Source organism: Lampetra fluviatilis, chromosome 22 (assembly GCF_964198595.1).
Source record: "Lampetra fluviatilis chromosome 22, kcLamFluv1.1, whole genome shotgun sequence".
NCBI classification, from domain to species: Eukaryota; Metazoa; Chordata; class Hyperoartia; order Petromyzontiformes; family Petromyzontidae; genus Lampetra; species Lampetra fluviatilis.
In genome coordinates, this window is record NC_136296.1 from 3750123 (window position 1) to 3773142 (window position 23020).

At 45.5% G+C, this 23020-nt stretch overlaps 1 protein-coding gene across 4 annotated transcripts in view; it reads left to right on the forward strand.

Annotated features, from left to right (window-relative positions):
- The window catches only part of LOC144938460 (CUB and sushi domain-containing protein 3-like), a 683443-nt gene that overhangs the window by 244500 nt on the left and 415923 nt on the right, over positions 1 to 23020 (forward strand). For 3 of the 4 annotated variants that reach the window (XM_078866283.1, XM_078866284.1, XM_078866285.1), the window contains exon 5: positions 2300 to 2507. In XM_078866283.1, the coding sequence (XP_078722409.1) occupies positions 2300 to 2507 (208 nt within the window). Of the gene's footprint in view, positions 1 to 2299; positions 2508 to 20378; positions 20434 to 23020 lie in introns of those variants that run through there. The other variant, XM_078866286.1, reaches the window with a different exon arrangement.

Here is a 23020-nt window from a genome sequence, read left to right on the forward strand (position 1 = left end):
AAAATTTGCCTTCATAGCTCATGGGATCCCTCCAGGATAAATACATATTCTGATTCAGATTATTATCCATTCGGCGGGTGAGTAAATTAAGTATGGATTCGTTGGCGAGCAGCCGTGGGGTATCGCGTACGAGTGCCGTACGAAGATTTGAAGTTTTCGTGACTGCAGGGATCCATACTCTTTGGTTCTTTCGGTAAAGTCACGTAGGTATAAAATAAAATAAATTAAATCACATTTTGAGGCTGCGCCCGAAACGTCGTGTTGCGCCCGAAACGTCGTGATTTATTTTATTTTATACCTACGTGACTTTACCGAAAGAACCAAAGAGTAGAGTGCCCGTACCCGTCGCTGCCCAGTTGTTAACGTGAGGACTGAGTGTGGCGGGGAGAAGCATGAACTACGCCGCAGAGTCCATCCAGGAAATCGGCAATAAAACGAAAAATAAATGGATTTCATGTTGTTGATATGTAGCTAGGCTGTGTATCTCCGGGCTGTCTGACATGGAGTGTGACGTTTCAGGCTCGTCGCTTTGGCGGCGTTCAGCGACTTTACTGCATTGACGTATTGAGTCACGCGGTGGGAGTTATGCCGCCGGCGTATATCAGCTTCTGTGACATGAATCAGAAACGTGGGCACTGACAAAAACAATGGAACCAAACCGTGGACGTTTTGCCAAATAAAACACAAGTAATGGAGCATGTCTACGCTTGGAATTACCACTGAGTGACAGAAAAGAGGAACACGATGATTCGAGAAAGTACATAAGTTAGAGACTTCATCTTGACTGTTGTTGTTTTTCTTCATTTTTTTTCGTATTCGACAAGAGCCCGGCACAGAGCGCGGACAATAACAGGGGCAGGGGAGGGGGCAGGGGTCACATAAATTCTGCGAGCAGAAGCCCGAAACACAAAGCTCACGGGTTGGGGCTAGAGTGAGAACATTGGACTCACTGCCTCACTTGCGTAGAGACTGCGAGCAGGATTACAGATTTTTTTTAAAACAAATAAATAGGAGGAAGGGAAGGTAAGAGAGAAGGAACAACGTAAAGGAGAAAAAAAACAAGATTTCTCAAATAAATAATCTAGTTTAACACGTAGGCTTTCGCGACCAATATCATCCATAATAGAGGTTTTGTTTGGATTAGATCGCGTAAATATATAAATGTGTCGTTAAACCCGCCACCACCCGACACAGCCAATTAGTAAGGTTTGTCACGTAAACAGAACATGCAAATTCGTTACTAGTACAGCACACCGGTGCGTTGGAGAGCAAAGCCACACCATTTTAAATAATTTACTCGTGCCAAGAGAATTGCTTGAGCATATTGGCACAAGACAGAGGAAAGTGGAAACAAATTGCTAAATGCGCAGTGGACACCTCCGACCTATCTGCCCATGCATCGTGATGATGATGCTGATGATGACATGCGCCAAACGAATTTATCATCGATATGAATCCTGTAGAGCAGTGATTTCCCCCGCGTCTGTCCGTGGGGCGGACAGCATATCGACTGTTAAGGAAAGCGAGGTGACTCAGGCAAGACACTTCACCAGTAGGTGGTTGAGACTAACGACAGAGAGGCAGCCAAAGCAGGGAATATACCGAGAGTGAATCTACCTCGAAGATGGTGCAACAACGTCGGCTTGTTTGTAGTGGCGATTGTTGCGTCGCGAGATTGTGAAGAATCAGCTTGTATTGTTGATGCGTCCCTAGGCCTGGACGGAGGCTTGGGGTGGCCTTCACCCACGAGTGACGACGATATGACGCCATGCCTCTTTGTAATTCAATTAGTTGTGTTAATTAACTTAAGCATCAAATTCGCGTCGAACGACGTTGCTGTGTTAATGCTGCTGTGTTGACTCTGCTGCGTTAATCTGCCATATTAATGTTGTTGCTGCGTTGACCCCGCTGCGTCGACCCCGCTGTGTTGACCCCATTGCATCGACCCCGTTGCATTGACCCCGCTGGGTTGACCTTGCTGCGTTGACCTCGCTGTTGACCCCTCTGCGTCGATCCTGCTGCATTGACCCCACTGTGTTGACCTCGCTGCATTGACCCCACTGCATTGACCCCACTGCATTGACCTCGCTGCATTGACCGCACTGTGTTGACCTAGCTGCGTTGACCCCACTGCATTGACCCCACTGCGTTGACCTCGCTGCATTGACCCCACTGCGTTGACCTCGCTGCGTTGACCCCACTGCGTTGACCTCGCTGTTGTGACCCCGCTGCGTTGACCTCACTGCGTTGATCCCCCTGTGTTAACGCTGCTGCGTCGACGTCTCTGCGGTGCGAGCAGAGGAAGGTGCGTGCGGTGGGACCCTGCTCGGGCCGAGCGGAGTCATCAGCAGCCCCGGCTTCCCCGGCGACTACGAGAACGACGGCGAGTGCACGTGGCTGGTGCTGGGCGAGCCGGGCGACACCGTGTCACTCGTCTTCACCTCCTTTCAGCTCGAGAGCGGATACGACTTCCTCGAGGTCACCGGCTCTGATGCGCCTTCGCTCTGGTGAGCGCACGTGTGTGTGTGTGCGTGTAGGTCGACTCAGCCTCGAACGAGTGTGTAAACATCGCCGCTGGGGAGACAAAGGCGGCCGGGCGTGGTGCTGGCCACCCACCCCCTCGTGTGCCGTGCCGGCCTACATAGGTGCTCCTCGCTAACAGCACTTGCCCCAACCGTCTGTTGAGATTATACGGGAGATCTTTGTCTTTGTGTGCGTGGGTGAGCGTGCATTATCGGATAGTGTATCGGGTAGCGCGCTGCGCTACGAACCTGACGATTCGGGTTCGATTCTCGCTCAAGGCCGACACTCGTGACGATTATCTGAACCAGCTCTGGGTCTCCCCTAGGTAAACTCAGCCTCAAATCAGTAGCCAGTGCGGTGTGTAACCACCACCATCAAGAGAGACAAAGACGGCCGGGCGTGGTGTTGGCCACCCACCACCTTTTTGTTGCCGTGCCAGCCTTTATTGGCCCCTCGCTAACAGTGCTTGCCCCAACAGTCTGCTTCGGCTATGCGGGAGATCTCTGTCTTTGTTTGTGTGTGCAGTGGCATGCCCTTGCCATTGACCCGTGGAAGTAGGTCGTGTGTAAGGCAGGGCTGAAGTTTGAATGTAAAATCTCCAACTTTCGAAGCTCATTCCATTTTAATAGCGGTGTAATGCTTCACCTCACTCGCGGGTCAATGAATTGGCCCAAACTCAGGATCGCGATTTCATGAAGTTATCGATATAAATGTTTTACGTTTAGGTGAATGCAGCAGGTTCCAGTGGGGCCATGCGAACCCATTACACGCAGTGCGTTTGAATAGAAAAGCATTGATTCGTACACACAAAACACGACGCATATGCTTAGCTTGAAGAGCAAATGCTAATCAATGAAATGGTGCATTTTGTTTTTACTCCCACGTTTGAATGCCAAAAGCCACCGTTGCAACATATAAATGCAATGATCACGTTGCTTACATCGATATCTACAACCGCGCATGTATGGAGGGAAGTAAATCTGTGCAATAGTTAACACTCGAGGAGCTGGATAATTAAAATAATCGCCCGAATGAGTCAGCGGCGACTTCTGGGAGGCCCAGGAACGGAGCTGAAAACAAACGGCATTGTTGGATGCAATTCGCATTGATGACGCTACATGGCCTACATAAATCCGTAAATAATAAGTTTCCTGAATTACCTCAAATAAATCCGCAAATTAGCTATTAAATACATGAAATCTTTCATAATAGTAAAGCAAATAGAAATTGGTGATGATAAACGTAAAGTAAATACAATGTCATTAAAGCAATAAATCATAGTTAGTTTATAAATTAACTTACATTAAATCCCGCACTAACGATTGACACAGTTGGCTCCGTATGGTGCGAAATAAGTTAAATATAGATATACGTATGAATTGAAATTATTTTATCGTTGAAGAGCGGAGCACACCACGTGGACGCGTGGTACCAACTGCGAGTGTTGTCGCTTTGAGCGATTCACCGCTCGTAGTGCCCTGAAGCCTTCAAGCCGCCAGATTCACAGCTCACAAGGAACCTTCGTGGAATGTGATGCTCCAATTGAAACCACGATTTTTTGTTTTCGATCATGAACAGCACGTGCTGGTAAAAACATGTGTTGGTGAAATTCCACGTGACCTCATGGCCCATGGACTGATTTATTCACATTTTCAAAATGATGAGGAACAATCGTGGATATATGGGTGGCAAGCAACACATCTGATAACTGTGGCCTCATCATATCCACACCGTCCTCCACGACTTAACATCACTGTTTTGTTTGCGAAGATGCCCACTTCGAATCAATATTGATCTGGCGCGAGATGTGACTCAGACCTGTAACAGGACGCATCCTGCTGTGAAGCACGCACACTCGATGACAATTTTGAACAGAGGAGGAGCCAGAGAAGTGGTTGTGAGTGAGCGACTGGAACTTCCGGATGTTATCCACCCACCAGAAGCGATGGGAATCCAGATGATCCTAAAAAGCACAATCTTCTTCTTTCATATGACTGATGTAGATGCAGAGCAACAGCTAGAATGTCCCTTTCAGGCGGTCGTGCCAGTTAACCGTGCAAGGAGCAGCGGAGTGTATCACCGATGTGACGATGTCTCCTTCGTATTTGTAGATTGGGGCATTGCGTCGGTATGTGTTGTAAGGTCTGTTCTGGATGACCACAGTCACACACTGGAGAGTTTTTAATTTTCGATTTGTGCATCAGCTATCCGCAGCTGCCATTGTTTGCGCGCAGAAGATGTGGTTCGGGGTCGACCATGAGCTTGGTGGAAGATGAAACCCAGGGGTCTTCTGCATTGAGTATTTTACGACAAGATGCTGTTTGTTTGTGAGTTCTTTTGAACTCCGTTCAACTCTCGAAGCTTCGTCCGATACTTTGCGGACAGTTTCTTTCAACATGCAGGAGCAGTGGTTGGGACCTCGGCTTGTGGTGGCGCTGATGTGGTCGTCCAATGGGGATAGTTGGACTTGGTCACGTTGAGAGGGATGATCTCCATGGTAAATAGAATCAATGGCACCAGCTAAAGAACAGTCTGTGGTGTGTGCAGGCAAGTGGATGATGTGAAGGATTGAGGGGTTGATTCATGAACTAAACTATTTTCATTTCACAAGGTAAGGCCCACCGAGCTATATAGCTCCTTTTCAAAAGCGACCTGGACACAAACGATAGCTCGGCAAAGTGGCTTATCAGGTGGATATGTATAACAGCACAAATTACTCTAAATTGTATTTCAAAATTTAGAGGGAAAAACTGGAGGACCCGGGAAAAAAGACACGTGACCACGGGGAGAACAGGAAAACTCCAAATATACAGCAGGCTTAAAACTTTCGTGACTGCAGGAATTCATTTTCTTGGTTCTTTCGGTAAAGTCACGTAGATAGAAAACAAAAATCTAAATTAAAAGCAAAAAACCCACGACGTTTCGATCGCAACACAAGCAACACTATCTACGTGACTTTACCGAAAGAACCAATAATATACAGCAGGCGTCAGCCTCGCGCTCAACCCCACGACCTCCTACGTATCAGGCGAGGGAGTTAACATCTCGCCACCACTGCACCTGAAAGAAGCCATGAGGGCTACGTTAATTTGAACCGATCCGGCTCTTTTACCATATAACTCTTAACGTTCAAAGTGGCACACTCCGTTGAATGTTACTTGTTTGACATTGATGTACATTTGTTTATACCTATATTGGAGAGAGAGAGCAACTAAGGTTCATCTTCTTGGTTCTTTCGGTAAAGTCACGTAGAAGGGAAGTAATAAAATAATAAAAATAAAACATCATATTTTATTATGTTTTATTTTTATTATATTTTATTATGTTTTATGTTTATTATTTTATTACTTCCCTTCTACGTGACTTTACCGAAAGAACCAAGAAGATGAATCCCTGCAGTCACGAAAGCTTTAAATCGAAAAGCCACTAAGATTTTTCGATTTAAAGCTTTCGTGACTGCAGGGATTCATCTTCTTGGTTCTTTCGGTAAAGTCACCTAGAATTATTTATTATGTTTTAATATTATTATTATTTTATTATTTTCTTTCTACGTGACTTTACCGATAGAACCAAGAAGAAGCAACTAAGATATCAAGTTTCTACGTCGAATGGCTTGTTGAATTAGGTGACCCTTGCAGAACAGACGTTTTTTGTCTTAGAGGATTCTCACCTGGTCAATTAAAGTTTGGTAAAACTTTTTTGTGTATCTATCATTATATATAAAACTGCCCCGGCGATGTTTCATATTCAAATGGGTAATCTTTCAAGGTCGCCAAAGGTATCAATCAAACTTCATGCAAGGGTGGGTAAAGCGACATGTTCTTTGTATGTTTGATTGATGTTGCCATATCCTGTAAAAAAGTCAAGGCTTTTAAGTGAACAAAACATTAATGGTGGTATAAATGAACAAGGGGGCGGTGTGGACAGGACCATTCCCGACTATCTTTGTTTTTCCATTGTTGATGTTCTAACTCATCATCAACTACTCGATTCAAACGAGGGAATACCCTGAACAGATGTGAATACCATGTTAGCCATGACTGGGGTTCGAACCCAGGTTTGCTGTGATGCTCCTGCAGTGTGTGAACCATTCATCTCCCGGCTCCACGCAGAGTGCTCATTCACAGCGCTTGTCTCCTGTAAGGCGATGACGTCAACGTGGTATTCCCTTCAGGTTTCTGGCCAGGAAGTCACCTTCAGGTTTCTTGAGAGTCCTTCAATATTTAGATGGGGACACTCAAAGACCCGGCCTGAATTACATCATTGGTTGTGTTTTAGATGACACGAAAACACATAATAGGTGGTTTAACACGTAGGCTTTCACAACCAATATCAATAATAGAGGTTTTTGATGGTGTGTGGCCAGAATTGTATATGTTGTGGGTTTACTCTCTAGCACACCGGTGTGCTGAACTAGTAACAAATTGTCATGTTTAGTTTACGTGATAAACATTACCAATTGGCTGTGTCGGGTGGTGGTGGGTTTATCAATACATTCATATTTACGTGACCTAACGCAACAAACTCTATTATACGTAACAGGTAGGCCGTACGAATGCTATCATTCTCCCACCCATTGGCATTGGGCTCCTGAACATATTGCCAGAATAGAATACAAACAGCACTTGCCCATGCATTCTGTAAGGCTATATGGAAGGAATGTTGTCTTTTCCAGCCACATGGTGATTAGCACACTGTGCTGAGAACCTGATGATTCAGATTCAATTTCTGGCCACAAACCATCAGTGGCACGTGGCATCTGAACCCGGGTCTGGACATCCCCAATGGTTGACTCAGCCTAGAAGAATATGTGTTGTGTATCAGCACCAACGCTGTGAAGATAGACGTGGCCAGGAGTGGAGCTGGCCACACCACCTTGCTATTATTAAGGCCTTCCCCCACACCGTGCCTGTTGTGGAAATTGCTCGACCACACTCCGCCACGCTGGTCTTTTCGGGTTCGGGAAGTTCGGGGGCATTATCGCTCGTCACTGTGCATTAGCAGTGGCCACAAATCAAACTCGCGTCGCCAAGTTCATAGGGTAGTGCGCTAATCAATATGCCCCCCTCCCACCCCATAACTTACTCGCTGCATGCTAAAAGCCTGAATGTCTAAAAAAAGGGACCTTTGAGAAAGAGAGTGGATGTTTGCACGATTGCCTCTGCCAGCCAAGGTCTCAGTTTCTCTGGCACGTGTTGCATTCCAGGCACGTGCTTGGCACTCTGCTTATGGGGCCGCATTTCATGACACGGAGTTCTGAAGCTGTCCTGCTGACAGGCAGTTCTGAGCGCGCTCATTTTTTTTGTTCGTCACGTTTCCACCGTAGCCCGGCAATGTCCGTGAATTTTTTATCAAGACTGGGAATATAACCCGTTGAGTTTCTCTTTAAAAAAAGAAGTGTGGCACGTAAGTTTTTTTCCTCGAATATACGCGTGGGTTTGTTTTAATATCTTCTCCTTCCTCCTCCAGGCGATCTGTATAATACTCAGTGTCCGCAAAATAGCCCCTCGAAATAAAGCACTGGGCAATCGTAAGAATCATGACCACGGCCAAGAGTTATGAAATATTACGTTATATCCTGAAAAAGGTTACACTTAATATGGTCAGTGTACGAACGACTCATTTTCATGATGATCATTTTAATTTATAAAGCTCCATTAAACGGTCATTGTCAGGGCGCTATGCGTGAAAAGGCGGCAATAGTTTAAGGCGAAGAAGTTAGAAGGGCGTTTGAGAATAACGACAGAGAGAGAAAGCCATTTTAAAATAGATTTGTTTTCGAGTCGAGCTTTTAAGATGTCGCGGTGTCTTGGAAGTCGTCACCTCGAAGGGCGACGAGGTCAAGACTTTAAGTGCCGCAATGACAAAAGGCGCTGTCATCACCCCAAGCGAATTGCAATCATATCCAATTGTAATGCTTATTTATTCACCTCATTGTTAGTTAATGCTGGGCTGTACAGTTTAAAGAGAGCACAATTTCGACTCTCAAGCTGATGTTTCTACCATTTTGCACGAGCATTTCCTATTTAAGTGGCTCATCTGTATGTATGCCTGGGAGAAATGCGAGACAAGCCGCAGCCAATTGCAATGAACGAGGAGTCATTTGGAAGATATTTATGCAGCCGCGGTATAAATTATGAAACGCATGCTTCATTTGACCCTGACCTGCTACGGTATTTCCTACCGTCGGTCCTGGCACTCTGCTATTTACAAATATCCCTGGCACGTGATGCGAGTCTCGTTCAAAATCATAGAATGGACAGGCACGGGGCATTGGGGAGATGTGTGTGCATGGGGTTGTGTGGGGAGGCAGGGTAATGAGATAGCAGCTCCCACCTTAAAGTGATTTATTCAGATTCACAATATTTCTTTACACTGGAGGAATTCGATGAGCTATGAAGCTCTTTGTCTCAGATGTCCAGTCGGGGCGGGTGAGGACGTTACAACGACAAACAGCACAAACACATGATAGCAGTGCAAAGTACTGGAAAGGCATACAAATGAAACTAAACCATCCCCAACCTACCGGGCAAAACCCACTGAGGTATTCGTTTATTTTTCAGAAGCGACCTCGCCACAAATGATAGCTCGTTGGGTCTCGACGGATTTCACACGAGCATACGTAAATACTTATTTTCACCAATCGGTGAGATTCTGCTAAAACGGGTCTGCAGCAATGGGCCAGGGCTCATCCTAGGGCTGAACGATTTGGGGGAAATATCTAATTGCGATTTTTCTGACAGATATTGTGATTACATTTTTTTAAGCCAAGCTTCAGTTCAATATTCACTGTGTAATAGATTTAAAACATGTGATGGAGCATTACCACATGATACCATCACAATATGAACTGCTCGATATATTCTAATGCAAGGATGAGAACTTAAAAGATATGAATTGCTTCCAACATGTATTTATTAAAACATTTTAATGGAAATATAACAATCAAACATATAACAATTGTTAAGTTAAAAAAATAAAGTTATAATTGTAAAAAAATCACAATTCCATTAACAAAGTAATAGGACTTTTCAAATCGCAAAAAAATGACAGCCTTTGCGATTGGCAAATCGTATTTTTCAATTTGCGATTTCGATTTGAACTCGATTAATCATTCAACCCGAGCTCATCCCCGCTCTCTTACCCTGAGGCACCAGTCGTGGAATGTCCACATTGCTGTGGTGGGGGCCATGTCTCCTCATAGGCTAAACCACTGACGTCTTACCGTGCAGTGGTGCGTATTTTATCGACTCCGGACAAACACTGTGATGAGTTTATCTCAGACCTGCGAATGAACTTGCAATATCTCCTGCTTTCAAAGTCGAACACCCTAACCCAACAGAGCCCATACATTGTAATACTGCTCCTGGTTGAAGCTGCGCTATGCATGGCTACACCATCTGTACTGTCATGAGCAGTCATACTCTAAGCCAGTCATTTTTTTGGTATGACGGCCCCCAATCAAGAACACTGTACTATGTTACTCCGATCACAATGCACAGATATTTCACGTGTCCATGCCTCGAGTCAACAGTGTATGTACGCACGTTGAAGTTTTTTACGCGCCGTACGTAGCCAACCGCGCTAATCATAGAAGCCGGCGGAAGGACAACAAACTGTGCACAGAAAGCGGTTCTAAAGAAATGCTTTCTCCATCGAGGTGACTTAAAAGTTTCACAGCTCCATCCAACCGCTTCCTCATCATCGGAAGGCAGAGCGTTTCCGGACGGTCGCATAAGCGCATCTGCGGTAATACAGGTTTTTTTTTGGGTTAGATCGTGTAAATATTAAAATGTGTCATTAAATCCGCCAACACCCGACACAGCCAATTAGTAAGGTTTGTCGCGTAAACAGAACGTGCCAATTCGTTACTAGTAAAGCACACCGGTGTGTTGGAGAGCAAAGCCACAACAGTAACAATCTGAGTACGACGTTTCGCCAGTGAATACAACCAGCTTCATCAGCCTACGTGTTAAAACGCGTCTGCGGTGTCGGCGAGGCGTTTCTGTCTGAAGTCGTGTGCAAGCGCGCCACGCGTTCGCGAGGACATTGCTTTCATTGCATCTACTTTTAACGTATCGCGTCACCGCAGCATTCTCCGTGGTGCGCGTGCGAAGGTTTAAATGGGGGCCGTTAGCCATGGGGCAGAGGAACCGATTCCGCTAAACAACAGTTGTGCTACGGCGAGGCTGGTCCCTTCATTGCGACGACGTGGAATTTATGCAGCCGACCTCTACGCCCACGGAATCGATGAACGTTGCGTCGATGGGTCGTTGGAGGGCGAGACGTTTCCCTTGACTATCGCTTCTCGGTTGTGAACTTTAAATTGGCATTCAGCTTTTTAACCCGTTAAATAATGTATGCATGTTTGTAATAATATCTATTTTTAAAATTGTGCTTATCCAAGGAACGCAATAGGATCGTTGGCTGATTGATTTTTAATGAGTTTCTTGTATGTGGGAGGAGACTGGATGCTCAGATAAAACCCATGAATACAAGTGGATAATACTTAAAGAAGAAAAAAACCCCACTCACAAATAGCTTCATCAGCCTTCTCGCTGTGCTGAATTCTGCAATCGACCTGGTCGCAAAGCGATTGTTTCCGAGTGTTTTCGCTGACAACGACGATCCGTGGATGATCTAACCCACACTGCCTCCGGAGCAGTGGGTGGCAATGCACAGCGCTGCCTGGTCGTACCGTGTAGCCGCTGTGGTGTGCTGTCGCCAGTCTGCGTCCCTGCTGCTGCTACGCAAACTAAAATCCAATTGCAGTCACGGACAATTTAAATTCAACATTGCTGTGGGTGTACCGGATGAGAGTGATTGTTGCGATGCAACCTGTTGGAATTCACCCGCCCGTCCAGTATTCAGAATCAGGAGTTGTATTAATACCGGAGGAATCCGATGAGTCTTAAAAGCTATTTTTCACAGATGTCCTGCAGGGGCAGGTCAGAAAGTAACAACAACAAACAATGGCGGAGCCAGGATTTTCAGGTAGGGGGGGCAACCCCTCCAGCAATGAAAAATGATAGAGGAATTGTTAGTAAGTAAAGACTTGACCCTTGCTTTTTATGTGTGCGGCGATGGCGCAGCCATCGATAGAGGTTCGAATTCGAACCGCGTTGTGTGATCGGCATCGCGCTTGCTGAAGGGAAGTCGTATACTGAATACGCAACTGCGCACAATTCTGAGTCACTTATAACTGTTTGTCCGTTACTTATTGCCAATTATGGACTCAGACTATTGTCCTATCATCTCATAGAGTCCCTGGCACGTAATAATATGCTACACAGTGGCAGTGGGGGTCGCAAAATGGCGATTTATTACTAATAAACCCCAATGATCCAATCGAAATGAGGGATTTCGATCGAATCATTGGGTGGGGGGGGGGGGCACGTACCACCCCCACTGGCTCCGCCAGTGACAACAAACAGACGATATTAAAAACACGACATGAGAACAACGTTCAGGAAAGCAAATTACTGAGCTGTCAGCTTCTGTTTGCAGAAGCGACCTGGCCACCAAATGATAGCTCAGCGAAGTGGCTCGTCGTCTCCGTCGAAGCAGGTGGCAAATCCGTCAGGCAAATGAGCCGCGAGCCTCGCCCTCAAGTCGAAATTTTTTCTGAAAATAATGCAAATGGTGAATTATTGAACGCGATAAATATGACATGTTTTAGTCTTCGAGCTCGACAAGCGGCTGGAGAATGTATTCACGAGGAAGCGGAAAAACGAGATAGGACGACGTTATTCCATTTTGTAACCATAATGCGTTTTAATCTTCACGCAGTCCAAAGTGGCAGACTGATTACGCACACACACACACAGATCTTCCCCATTGTACACCTATAGACTGTTGGGGTGATTTCTGTGGCCATCGAATGGCTTGCCACCTTTGGCCTTTCCAATGTTGATGTTTATAAACCACACACTCGGTACCAATGTCATGCTGAGTCAACCTAGAATGAAGATATGGGCTCAGATATGACTCACCGCTCGTGATGAACCGTGGTAGGGAATCGGTCGCAAGTTGTCACGTTCTTAGTTCAGTGCGCGAACCACTGTGCCACCGCTCCCTGCTTGTCGCCTTGACGAAATACATGGACACACACATATACTAAGCACACTCTCGTCGATAAGGAATGCATTTCTCAATGGAGTTAATTTTCCCTCTTATCTATCCAGTGTAGTTTCCCAGTGTTCATTTCTGTTAGACTTTCTTTTTTTTACCCCACTTGACATTTTTGTTGTTTCACTGAGGGCACTTTATTTTAATCGTGTACAAAAGCCGTTATCAATTTACTTGAAATAAAAAAGGGAACACGATTAAAGCGAGACGAATGTTTATCCTCCTGCAAGATTAATTCGCGCCGTGCATTAGATTGGTTTGGCATACGTGGACGATCGTGAGGAGCACGCGCGGAAGCATAGCCACCCCTCGGTTAGCTTAATCAACGTGTATATTCGCTGACTTGCACGCTGATAGATTACATTCGAACGTTGGTGAGTCTGACGGCGCGCCCTCGTTGGAATTTGAATGAAGCGGTGGAATAAGCCGAGTGGCGTTCATCACAGTGTCCATTTAATCTGGCCTAATGGTGGAGTGAGGTTCGGTTGAGGATTTCTGGGCTGAGCTCATCAATCACCGGTGCTACACTGAGCCAGCTTCCCTCCTGCTGCTGTTGCCCTGTCAGCCTTAATCTTATCCTATTTTTTGCAAGACAGGTTCAAATAATGATAATTATTTGAACTCATAATGGCAGACTCCTTCGTCAAGCCACCGACGGATGGAGGCTTCCGCATGCCGTGTCGGTTGCGGAGACTTGTGTGGTCCTGGACCTCTCCTAGGTCGACTCAGCCTCAAATGAGTACCTGGTGCGGTGTATAAACTTCGCCACTGGGGATTCAAAAGTGGCCGGGCATGGTGCTGGCCACCCACCTCATCGTGTGCCGTTCCGGCCTTAGGTGCTCGCTAATGGCACTTGCCCCTACGGTCTGTCAAGGCTATACTTGGGGATCTCAGTTTTTGCTTGTGATGTATGCATGCATGCATCCATATTCCATGTTCATATATGACACCAATGTATGTATGTTGAACTTCTTTCATACCTTACGAAGTCGACCATGCCAACATCGCTGAGCTGCACATTAGATTAACTTGTGCAATGAAAGTGCACGCTTGTTCACAGGGCACGGTGACAAGGTGGCTACGTGCTATGGGGGGCGTCCATAAATGACGTCACGCGATTTTTTGAGGAACCATTTACTAAAAAGTCTATTTAATTAAGTAGAACGTGTTGTCTATATATATATTTGTTTAAAGTTGCGCATTTGTACGTGATGTCACATTTCTCAAACGTCACACATCGTCACAAATGTCTGACCCTCCCTCCTAGGTGCGTGACGTCATTTATGGACGGCCCCATGGCCGTAAGTCACACGAGGCTTCAATGTTATTAGAAGTTTTTGCAAACAGTTCGTAAGGGTGGGTGCAATTTTGCGAATATTGGTGAGACCGCTGGTGGGAATTTGCCGAGTGCAAGTATTTGCTCATCGCCGTAGCGTTTGTAACTCGCGGGGCACGAGGAGGAAAGAAGGCGACTGTAATTAAACAAAGAAAAGCCCCGAAGCTTTGCTCGTCAATGGCTCATGAATACAATGCGTGCGTGATGAATTATCTGGCCATTAGAGTTTGCTACCGCAGGTATAGACGAAATTGGAGGCTGCCAGCGATGTAGACGCCACACTGACAGTCCAGGAGGATTGTGGAAATGAAGACGAATGAAGGCCATAAATCTGCATTGCCGCTTCTTTTTTGTGCGGGGTACATTGACGAGTGTGTGCCTAGTCTCGCTCCAGTGTGTGCGCATCGTATATTCAAGTGCCCGTGCACTTACTCTTGCTTGGAGAGCGGTGGCGCGGCAGTTAGCGCGCTGCGCTCTGCGCCACGAACCCGGCGGAGACTGGAGTTCGATTCTCGCTCGCGGTCAACACCAGTGACGATTATCTGAAGCGGTCGGCGACCCTCCTCTAGGTCGACTCAGCCTCAAATGAGTACTTGGTGTGGTGTGTACACATCACTACCGGGGAGGGAAAGGCGGTTTGGCGTGGTGCTGGCCACCCACCACCTCATGTATCATTCCGGTCTTTATAGGTGCTACTCGCTAACATAGGGGTGTCTTTGTCTTTGTACTTACTCTTGGTTTACCTCGATATTGTCAACATTTCTTGCAGAAACCCTATTGTTGAAAGCCCCCATCAGAGACAGGTCTGTCAGTCTACTGCCTAGAGATCCCATCAGGGACTGATCTGTCAGTCTACTGCATTTAGATCCCATCAGGGACCGGTCTGTCAGTCTACTGCCTTTAGACCCCATTAGGGACTGTTCTGCCAGTATATTGCCTAGAGATCCCATCAGGCACTGATCTGTAAGTCTACTGCCTGGAGATCCCATCAGGGACCACTCTGTCAGTCTTACATCAGAGACCGGTCTGTCAGTCTACTGCCTTTAGACCCCATTAGGGACTGTTATGCCAGTATATTGCCTAGAGATCCCATCAGAGACCGGTCTGTCAGTCTACTGCCTTGTGATCACATCACGGTAGAACACATGCATTGGGCAGTTCGATGAGGTGCACGTGAATGGGTCTTAGTAGTTCATGGCTATTCAGACAATATCTGGACAATTTTATTTCTGCTCTTGGCCCAACAACATTGGCGTCCTCCGTTATGTGCATTTGGTCAAATATCGAATGACAATTGCATTTCAAGAGCTGCGCCTTTCAAATCCTGCGTCATGAATTGAACGTAAAATAACTGGAACGTGATTATTTTGAAGTCACATGCTCAGGACATACTGTGCCGTTAGGTGTGTGCGGATGGACATGCAGGATTAGAGGGGTGCGCACCCCACATGCCATCCTCCTGAAAGAGGTTCCATTCCTGGCCATGCACACCAGCTGCAGTGCGTCGTGCCCACGCATCTTTCCTCGGCATCCCCCGAGGTCAGGATGATCTCACTATATTTCCCAGCGGGCCGCACAGGGGCCGTCCATAAATGACGTCACTCACCTGGGGGGCGGTGTCAGACATTTGTGACGATGTGTGACGAAGGGGGGGGGGGTTTCAGAAATTTGACGTCACATCAAAATGCGCAACTTTAAATAAATATAGAAAACACGTTCTATTTAATAAAATAGACTTTTTAATAAATGTTTTCTGCTACAACATCAGAGTGCAGCGGCTCATTAAATACGCACTACAATGACAATAGTTTAAAGCGATTTGAAGCATGTTTTTTTTTTTAGGGGGGGGCAGAGTTTTGTGACGTCATATTTGAGGGGGGGTCTGACTTTTTGTGACGTCGTGTGACGACGGGGGGGGGGGGGGTCAAAAATCGTCCAAAATAGCGTGACGTAATTTATGGACGGCCCCGCATTACAAATCACGCGCGCTGGCAGACCGCGTGACGTAGTGTGTCGCCTGTGTGGACGCTATGACAACGTATGGCGGCGTGACGTCGGCATTTTTTCGCACATGGCCACTAAATCTCTATCCCTCGTCGCTGCACATGTGTGCAGTTTATGCCACGTTCTTCTCACTAATCTCTTGTCTGCAGCTCTATCAACTCTATCTCTCCGGCGACCCTTGCAGTGGCTTTTAGCTGGCCATCGAACAACGACAGTCACTGCATTGCCTGGCTTTCAGATGCGCGTCTGCGGCCATCTGGAATGTTCTTCCTTCTGATATTAGGAAGCCACTGGAGCTGTGCACTTTTAAATCTAAATAGATTTTTTTTTTAGAACTGCCTTCTGTGTTTAGTTTGTTGTCCTTCCCCTGCACCTCAAATTAGCGCGGTTGGTTACATATGGTGCGAAATAATTTGAACATACATACACGTACATAGATACATCTCTTTATTTGCGTATGTCTCGGCGAGGCTTTTCTCTCAGGGGGGCATAGTTTCGCAAAGCCACTCCCAAAAGCCTTCAAGGGCTACATCCGCTCTGTGACCTGCCAGTTGAAGAACCCTGCCCTAGATTGATTTGTGTGGTATTATGTAACCACCCGCATGGGGATCTCCGAACTGTCTGGTCAGGCACGATGCTGGCCACTCCATCCTCTTGTGGGCTCTGCTGACCTTGGGAAATTGCTATTTAGTCTTTAATGCCACGTGGAGAATGTTGTATATTTGTGTTTGTGTTGCTCAATACACTGCAGGGACCCAGCTGTGTATATACCACTTGATGTAGAATCAAATCTCACTCAGAGGTTGACTCAAGACCCTTATTCCTCTGGAATAATTAAAATTTATATCACTTTGTTGAAATAAGCAGATGTTTTCTGGCTGACTTCAGCCATAGGGATGTGGAGTTTACACAATCAGACCACCACAAACTCAGAGCTGTCAATGGCCTATGAATATGTCCCTTTGCTTGTGTAGTGACTGGGAATGTCACTGTGTGATGCCGGGCTTGCGAAGCCACGGCGGGATGTCTACTGTTGTGTGTACACCCCGGACACGGGGTGTAGTACCAGCCCTAGTGGGGGCCTGGGTGAGCACTGGTTAAGCGCGGTGGCACCACGCACAGCGTGCAGTGTGGGCTCCCGTTGAGAGAGCGAGAGAGTGTCAGCCAGCTGGGGTTACGTTGGGGGCATGATATTCTGGCTGACCTGGGGACACGTGACCGGATGATACTGGAGAGGGGCCACCGGTGGAGGGGGGCAATTCGTGGTCACATGGTCCAAGAAGAACTCTCGAGAGCCTTCGGGCAAGGCTGAGAGAGATCGAGAAGGTGGGTGGGGCGAGAGGCGGAGCCAGCTCCAGCCTGGCCCGATATAAGGGGGGCTCTAAGAGGGGCTCGGGGTTCTTACTGTTGGAGTGGCAGGAGATCCACGTCAAGCTCCGATTTAAAGCTTTCGTGACTGCAGGGATTCATCTTCTTGGTTCTTTCGGTAAAGTCACGTAGAAGGGAAGTAATAAAAAAATAAAAAATAAACATAATTAAAATAATTCTCACGACGTTTCGGCCACAACGCAAGCAGCCGTCTTCAGGTGAAGACCAGGTCTGTCGGGAAGACCAGGTCTGTCGGGGAGACATCGTCTGACGATGCCTCCCCGACAGACCTGGTCTTCACCTGAGGACGGCTGCTTGAACCAAAAAGATGAATCCACGTCAAGCTTGAAGAAGCGTCCAGCCACGCGGTCCGGGTCACAGCTTGTGGTCCGGACCGGGATAGCGGAACCGTGTCTAGTTCCGCCGTAGCGTGGTTAGTTGGGTGGTCACCACCTGAGATTGTGTTGTGTTAATATCCTGGAGTATGTTGTGTTAATAACTTGGAGTATGTTGTCCTAAGAGTTTAATAAAACGTGTTGCTCCCAAGACAACGTCTGCGACTTAGTTGGACTCACGACACTTGTTTGAGTGTGGAGGTAATTAGATGTTACATGGATATTTGAAGTTGTTTACTGTGAGTTTCTGCATGGCTGAGAATTATTCTGCAATTATTCTGCAAACTCTCTGAGTTTTTCGTTGCCCCAGGAACGAGGCTATGACCTTGCTGTTTTTGTGATGTTGAAAATATCCTGAAGGTTGCTCCTTGCTGCATTGGTTGAGCAGTAAGTAATCAAGCAAACACTGATTGATCGTATTGTTGCTGTGTGTTTTTCCTGCAGGGTGTGTAAATCACCCCTTTTATATTTATAATCGGTTCATTTTCCAATCATTGATTTTCTTCTCATCGAACCCACTGTAAACACATTGTTGCACTTCATCATTGGGAAATTAAACATCTGAACACAGGGGTAACATGTGCATACATATGCACACACATTTAAATAAACGTGACTTTTTAGTTTGCTCTGCAGACATTTTTAAAATTATAATTATCTATCTTGTTGGATTGGAGGTAATTACGACACTATAAACGGACATGGTCTTTCGTTGCATAGAAAATATAAATGTATAATTTAGTCCCGATTTAACATGGGAGGGGGGGATACAATTGCGAAGTGGTTCACCTGGCATCCTGTGTTTGATTACCGTTCATGACTAGCATCAGTGGCGTTGTGTTACCTAAATCGATCCTGGGCCTGCTATTCACCATCCCGCACCGGGCAGCGTTATGAAATACATTCTAACAAAACGAGAGGTGCAGAGAGACCTCGAATCCTGCCGTGGATTCATTATAATTTTATACATTCATGAAAAGGTCACACACTCCGCTGATGAGCATCATAGAGTTCAAACGGGGCCAGAGTTTGCTTGCTTAACCTTTGCTGGTATACAACATTGGTTTCACCGTGCTTAGTTTGGAAGACTTGATGGGCTAACATATGATGAAAAAATTATACAAAGTGAAGCGTCAAGAACAGACTGTTATTTTTTACACAAATCCACGATTCTTCCGCAATGATTGCAACAGTGAAAGTGTCGGCTCATGCGAATACATCCAATTTACATTTCCTTAACTTCACAACACGTAGGATTTATACGTGTAAATGGGCTCTCATTGATTATTATGTTAAAGCCCATTTACAGAACAAGTTTTTCGTTCTGAAGGGAGATCTGGGATAAAAAATATACAAGGCGAACAATTGCTAAAAGGTGCACACTTGTTGTTTAACAAAAACATATTAACATGCAAAAAAATGCATTGATCGTGATCGGTGCATCCCTCCAGCAGGCCATCCGAGGAGCCCGTGGGTTCGCCAGAACGGTGGTGACACCGGCCCAATCTTGGAGGAGGCCTCTGTGCACAAGGCGGTGGAGCGTGGACTCCAATACAGTGGAACCCCTCTTTAACGACCACCGCTGTTAACAACTAATCGCTTAACGACGGGCATCCATAGAGCTCAATGTGTAATGTATAGTGTCGTGTATAGTAGTGTATAGTGTAGTGTATAATTTCGTAGAGTAGAATCCCTGTTAATGACCACCCCTGTTAGCGACGAAACGCTTAACGATGAGCCTCCGTAGAGTCCAGTGTGTTCGCTTATCAACCATTCCTCTGTTAACAACGGGCTGTTAGTACAGTATATATTAATTAATCTATTGATTAACCATGCTTCTTTTATATTACGTGTTTGTAATGTTGTTGGTATCTTTACGTGTTGATATCCATTGTTTAAATATTATAAAGTACGTTTTGTGGGTTAAAAAGGGGTAACTTCCGATGCTATCTGAACGAATTAGGCCTTTAAAATGTGGAACCAATTACCGTCGTTGACAAGGGTTCTCCTAGATTTGAAGCTTTCGTGAATGCAAGGATTCATACTCTTAGGTTTTTTTCGGCAAAGTCACGTAGGTAAAAAATAAAATTAATAGAAACAAAATACAATAATGAATCAAAATAAAATTAATAGAAACAAAATAAAATAATAAATCATTCATTATTTTATTTTGTTTCTATTAATTTTATTTTTTCCTACGTGACTTTACCGAAAAAACATAAGAGTATAAGGGTTCTCCTGTTCTCTGATTGGCTCAAACAGGCCTTCATCTCCGATGACTTTCTGACGCTGATCTCTACTGGTGGAACGAAGGCATTCGCTTTCGGAGCTGTGCGATTCTCTCCACGGAACAAGCAACTTGTTGATTCCCGACTTTGCGGTGTCTATTTTATAGACCCTGAATTGGGTGATGAGATAAGCCGATCCCAGACCGGGATATTTATATCGTGTGACCCTTTCTGATCGTGGGTCGAACATTCTACACTGCAGTGCCACATGGCAGTCAGAAATGTGTATATGCAACCAGTTGTGGAAATGTCAAAATAGGTGTGATGTTACAAGTATTATGTATGGCTTTATTGGGAGTGTGTTTTACTGCCTTTGGTGTTGTCTGTGCAGAAGTTGCACTCATGGTCCAGTGAGTGTGCACGACATCGGGCCGGAAGACGGGTAACAAACGTGTGTGTTTAGGAATGCTGCATTGATGAAAAACGAGAACAGGCATAGATCGTATTGAGGGTCAGGAAATAATAATTTCACTTGGGGTAGTGCGGAGCAAGCCAAATAAGAGAGCTGTGGATACATAACGGTGCGGTTATATTAATGGTACCTTTTTGCCAGTATCAAAAAATCTTTAAAAATTTGAATATGTTTTACCCTATTGGCAATAAAACAGGAGGTGTTAAGATGCTCATACACCAAATAGGTACCTTTTTTGCCACACATATGTGGCAAAAAATCCAAACAAACGTACCTTGATAATATATGCATTTTCTTTTAAACTGGTTGGCCTATACCAGACAGCCTTTTTCATGGACTTGTTTCACCAGCGTTAGACCAGAGAACTCCAAAAGGGCGAACAGTACAGAGACAATGCAAGTATCAGGGCACTTATAGCTTGGGTTGAGCAGTTATATCTATGGTACCTTTTTGCCAGTAATTAAAAGGTGTTAAGAAAATGGTGCAAGTGGTTCCTTGGAATCAATTAGAAAATTAGCACATGCTCTTATTGTCAGTGGGCCCAATTCACTCGGCTATCTTGGTTGTCATTCCACCTCTTGTTCGCTGTGCTCCAGCCATTTTTACATAAAATCGGATCCGTTCCCGCGTTTGGTGATTCACACGAGGCCAATGCCACGCGACACACCAGCCAACGCCACGTGACACACCGGTCCCACCGCTCATGTGGCGGCCCAGAGTGAGTAGCGGGTAACGACAGAACCAAAGGTGGTGCAAACAGAACAATCTTCCTTCAACAGCCACTGGCCAAGTGGCTGAAATTTCACATTCTAAAATTTGGAGCCGGATAATAGGAACTTTTGTGGACCCTACAGCTGCCAAGGTTAATTGGAGTCATGGACGATAGGGTCATGAAGAAGAGAAGCTCCACTTTATTAACGTTGGAATATCCAACGACGTGAAAGTGCCTTGCCGTAATGCCTCTCAATCAATCATGAAACGTATTCCTTGATTGGTCTGTCAATGGCTTTACTGACCATCCGTGAGTCCTTGGAGAGACAATGGGTTCTCGGATCCAGAGACCTTGGGAATATCTGCAATGAAGAAACATTCATGGAAAAAAAGCAGTGCAAAACAAAAACAAAACCCATTGTCTCTGTTTTCTATTGACGTTTAGCGCAAATGTATTTTTTATTCCCGATAAACTTTTGCTGGACTTTCCGGCATGCCAATGGATGTTTTTGTTATTGTTCATGTTGCTGCTCAAAGTGTCTCATGGGCAGGGCTTCCAGTTGATGACATCGCACTTCTTGTCAATGTTTTACCGCTGTTGCCAGTTGGGCTGCACATTTATATCTCCTGACGTGCAATGCGAACGCTGCAGGAGCCACTTGTAAGTCCAAGTGTGAGGTTTCAAATAGGTAATTACGCCAGGTCTGTCGAGGTGACCTCATTCAACTCCTGCAGATGCACCGCAGGAGTGCGCGGTGGAAGCTCGGGAAAAGAAATAAGTTAATATGCAGGCCAATCATACTTGGATTAAGAGAGGATAAGTTGAAGCTGTTCGGTGGTTGACTCAGCCTATCACCCCTTAGGTGTTGTTAAAATTAATGCCGGTTTGTGGAATTGAGTAATGGTGCTTAACCATGCATTGATTCATCGGTTCATTCGAATTGATTCTTGCACTTACAATGTAAAGATGCTAATCATGTATTCTAAAATATATTTTTTATTTAAATACCGTTATGCAGGTTATCGGGAGAGGTGGTGTCGCAGTGGTTAATGCACCGTGCATGTCACCTGAATTTGATTCCAAGCAATGGTTAATATCGGTGATGACGGTTATTTGAATCAGTCACAGGTCCACTTTGCATTCCTGCACTGACAAGCATGCTGAAGTATGAACATTTTTTTTTTATAACAGCCAAATACTCGAAGCACGTGTTAATAAATGTGGTAGGAAAAATACAAACGACCACGGGGAGAACATGCAAGCTCCACATATATAGGCGTCAGTGTCGGGATCGAACCTACGCATTCCCGTATACCAGGCGAGGTAGCTAACATCTCGCCACCGTGGCGTCCACAAGTATAGTTAAACAACCCCCATTACTGGCACGGAATGTTCGAGGCCACCAACGCATTGACAAAGGGCTGTAAATTATTTTGGTTTATTATTTTTTGTCCAAATTATATGCCAATATTACATTTAAGCTAATGGGGCGAGTGCAATACAACTGAGACGCAAGAAGAATTAGACAATAAAAAGTAGAGGAGAAAACAAACGAATTCACAATTGAATGAAATTACTTCCATGAATCACGCACGCTTGGATCGCCAGGGGAGTGGTGTCGAGGAGTGAATTATTACGTAGCTAAGTCTCATGGATGTCCTCGCCATAGTTATGTGGAATTCCCACAACTAGCTTAGAGGTTCACTTACAGAGAAGAGTACTGCCCAGTGCTCAATGGATTATGGGGATATTATAAAAAATAACCTTATGATGAGGGCTGCCAGTGATAGATATTTGGATAGTCGGCATACTTAGCTTACTGAACTCTGTACTAATGAGTCATTGGTATTGACA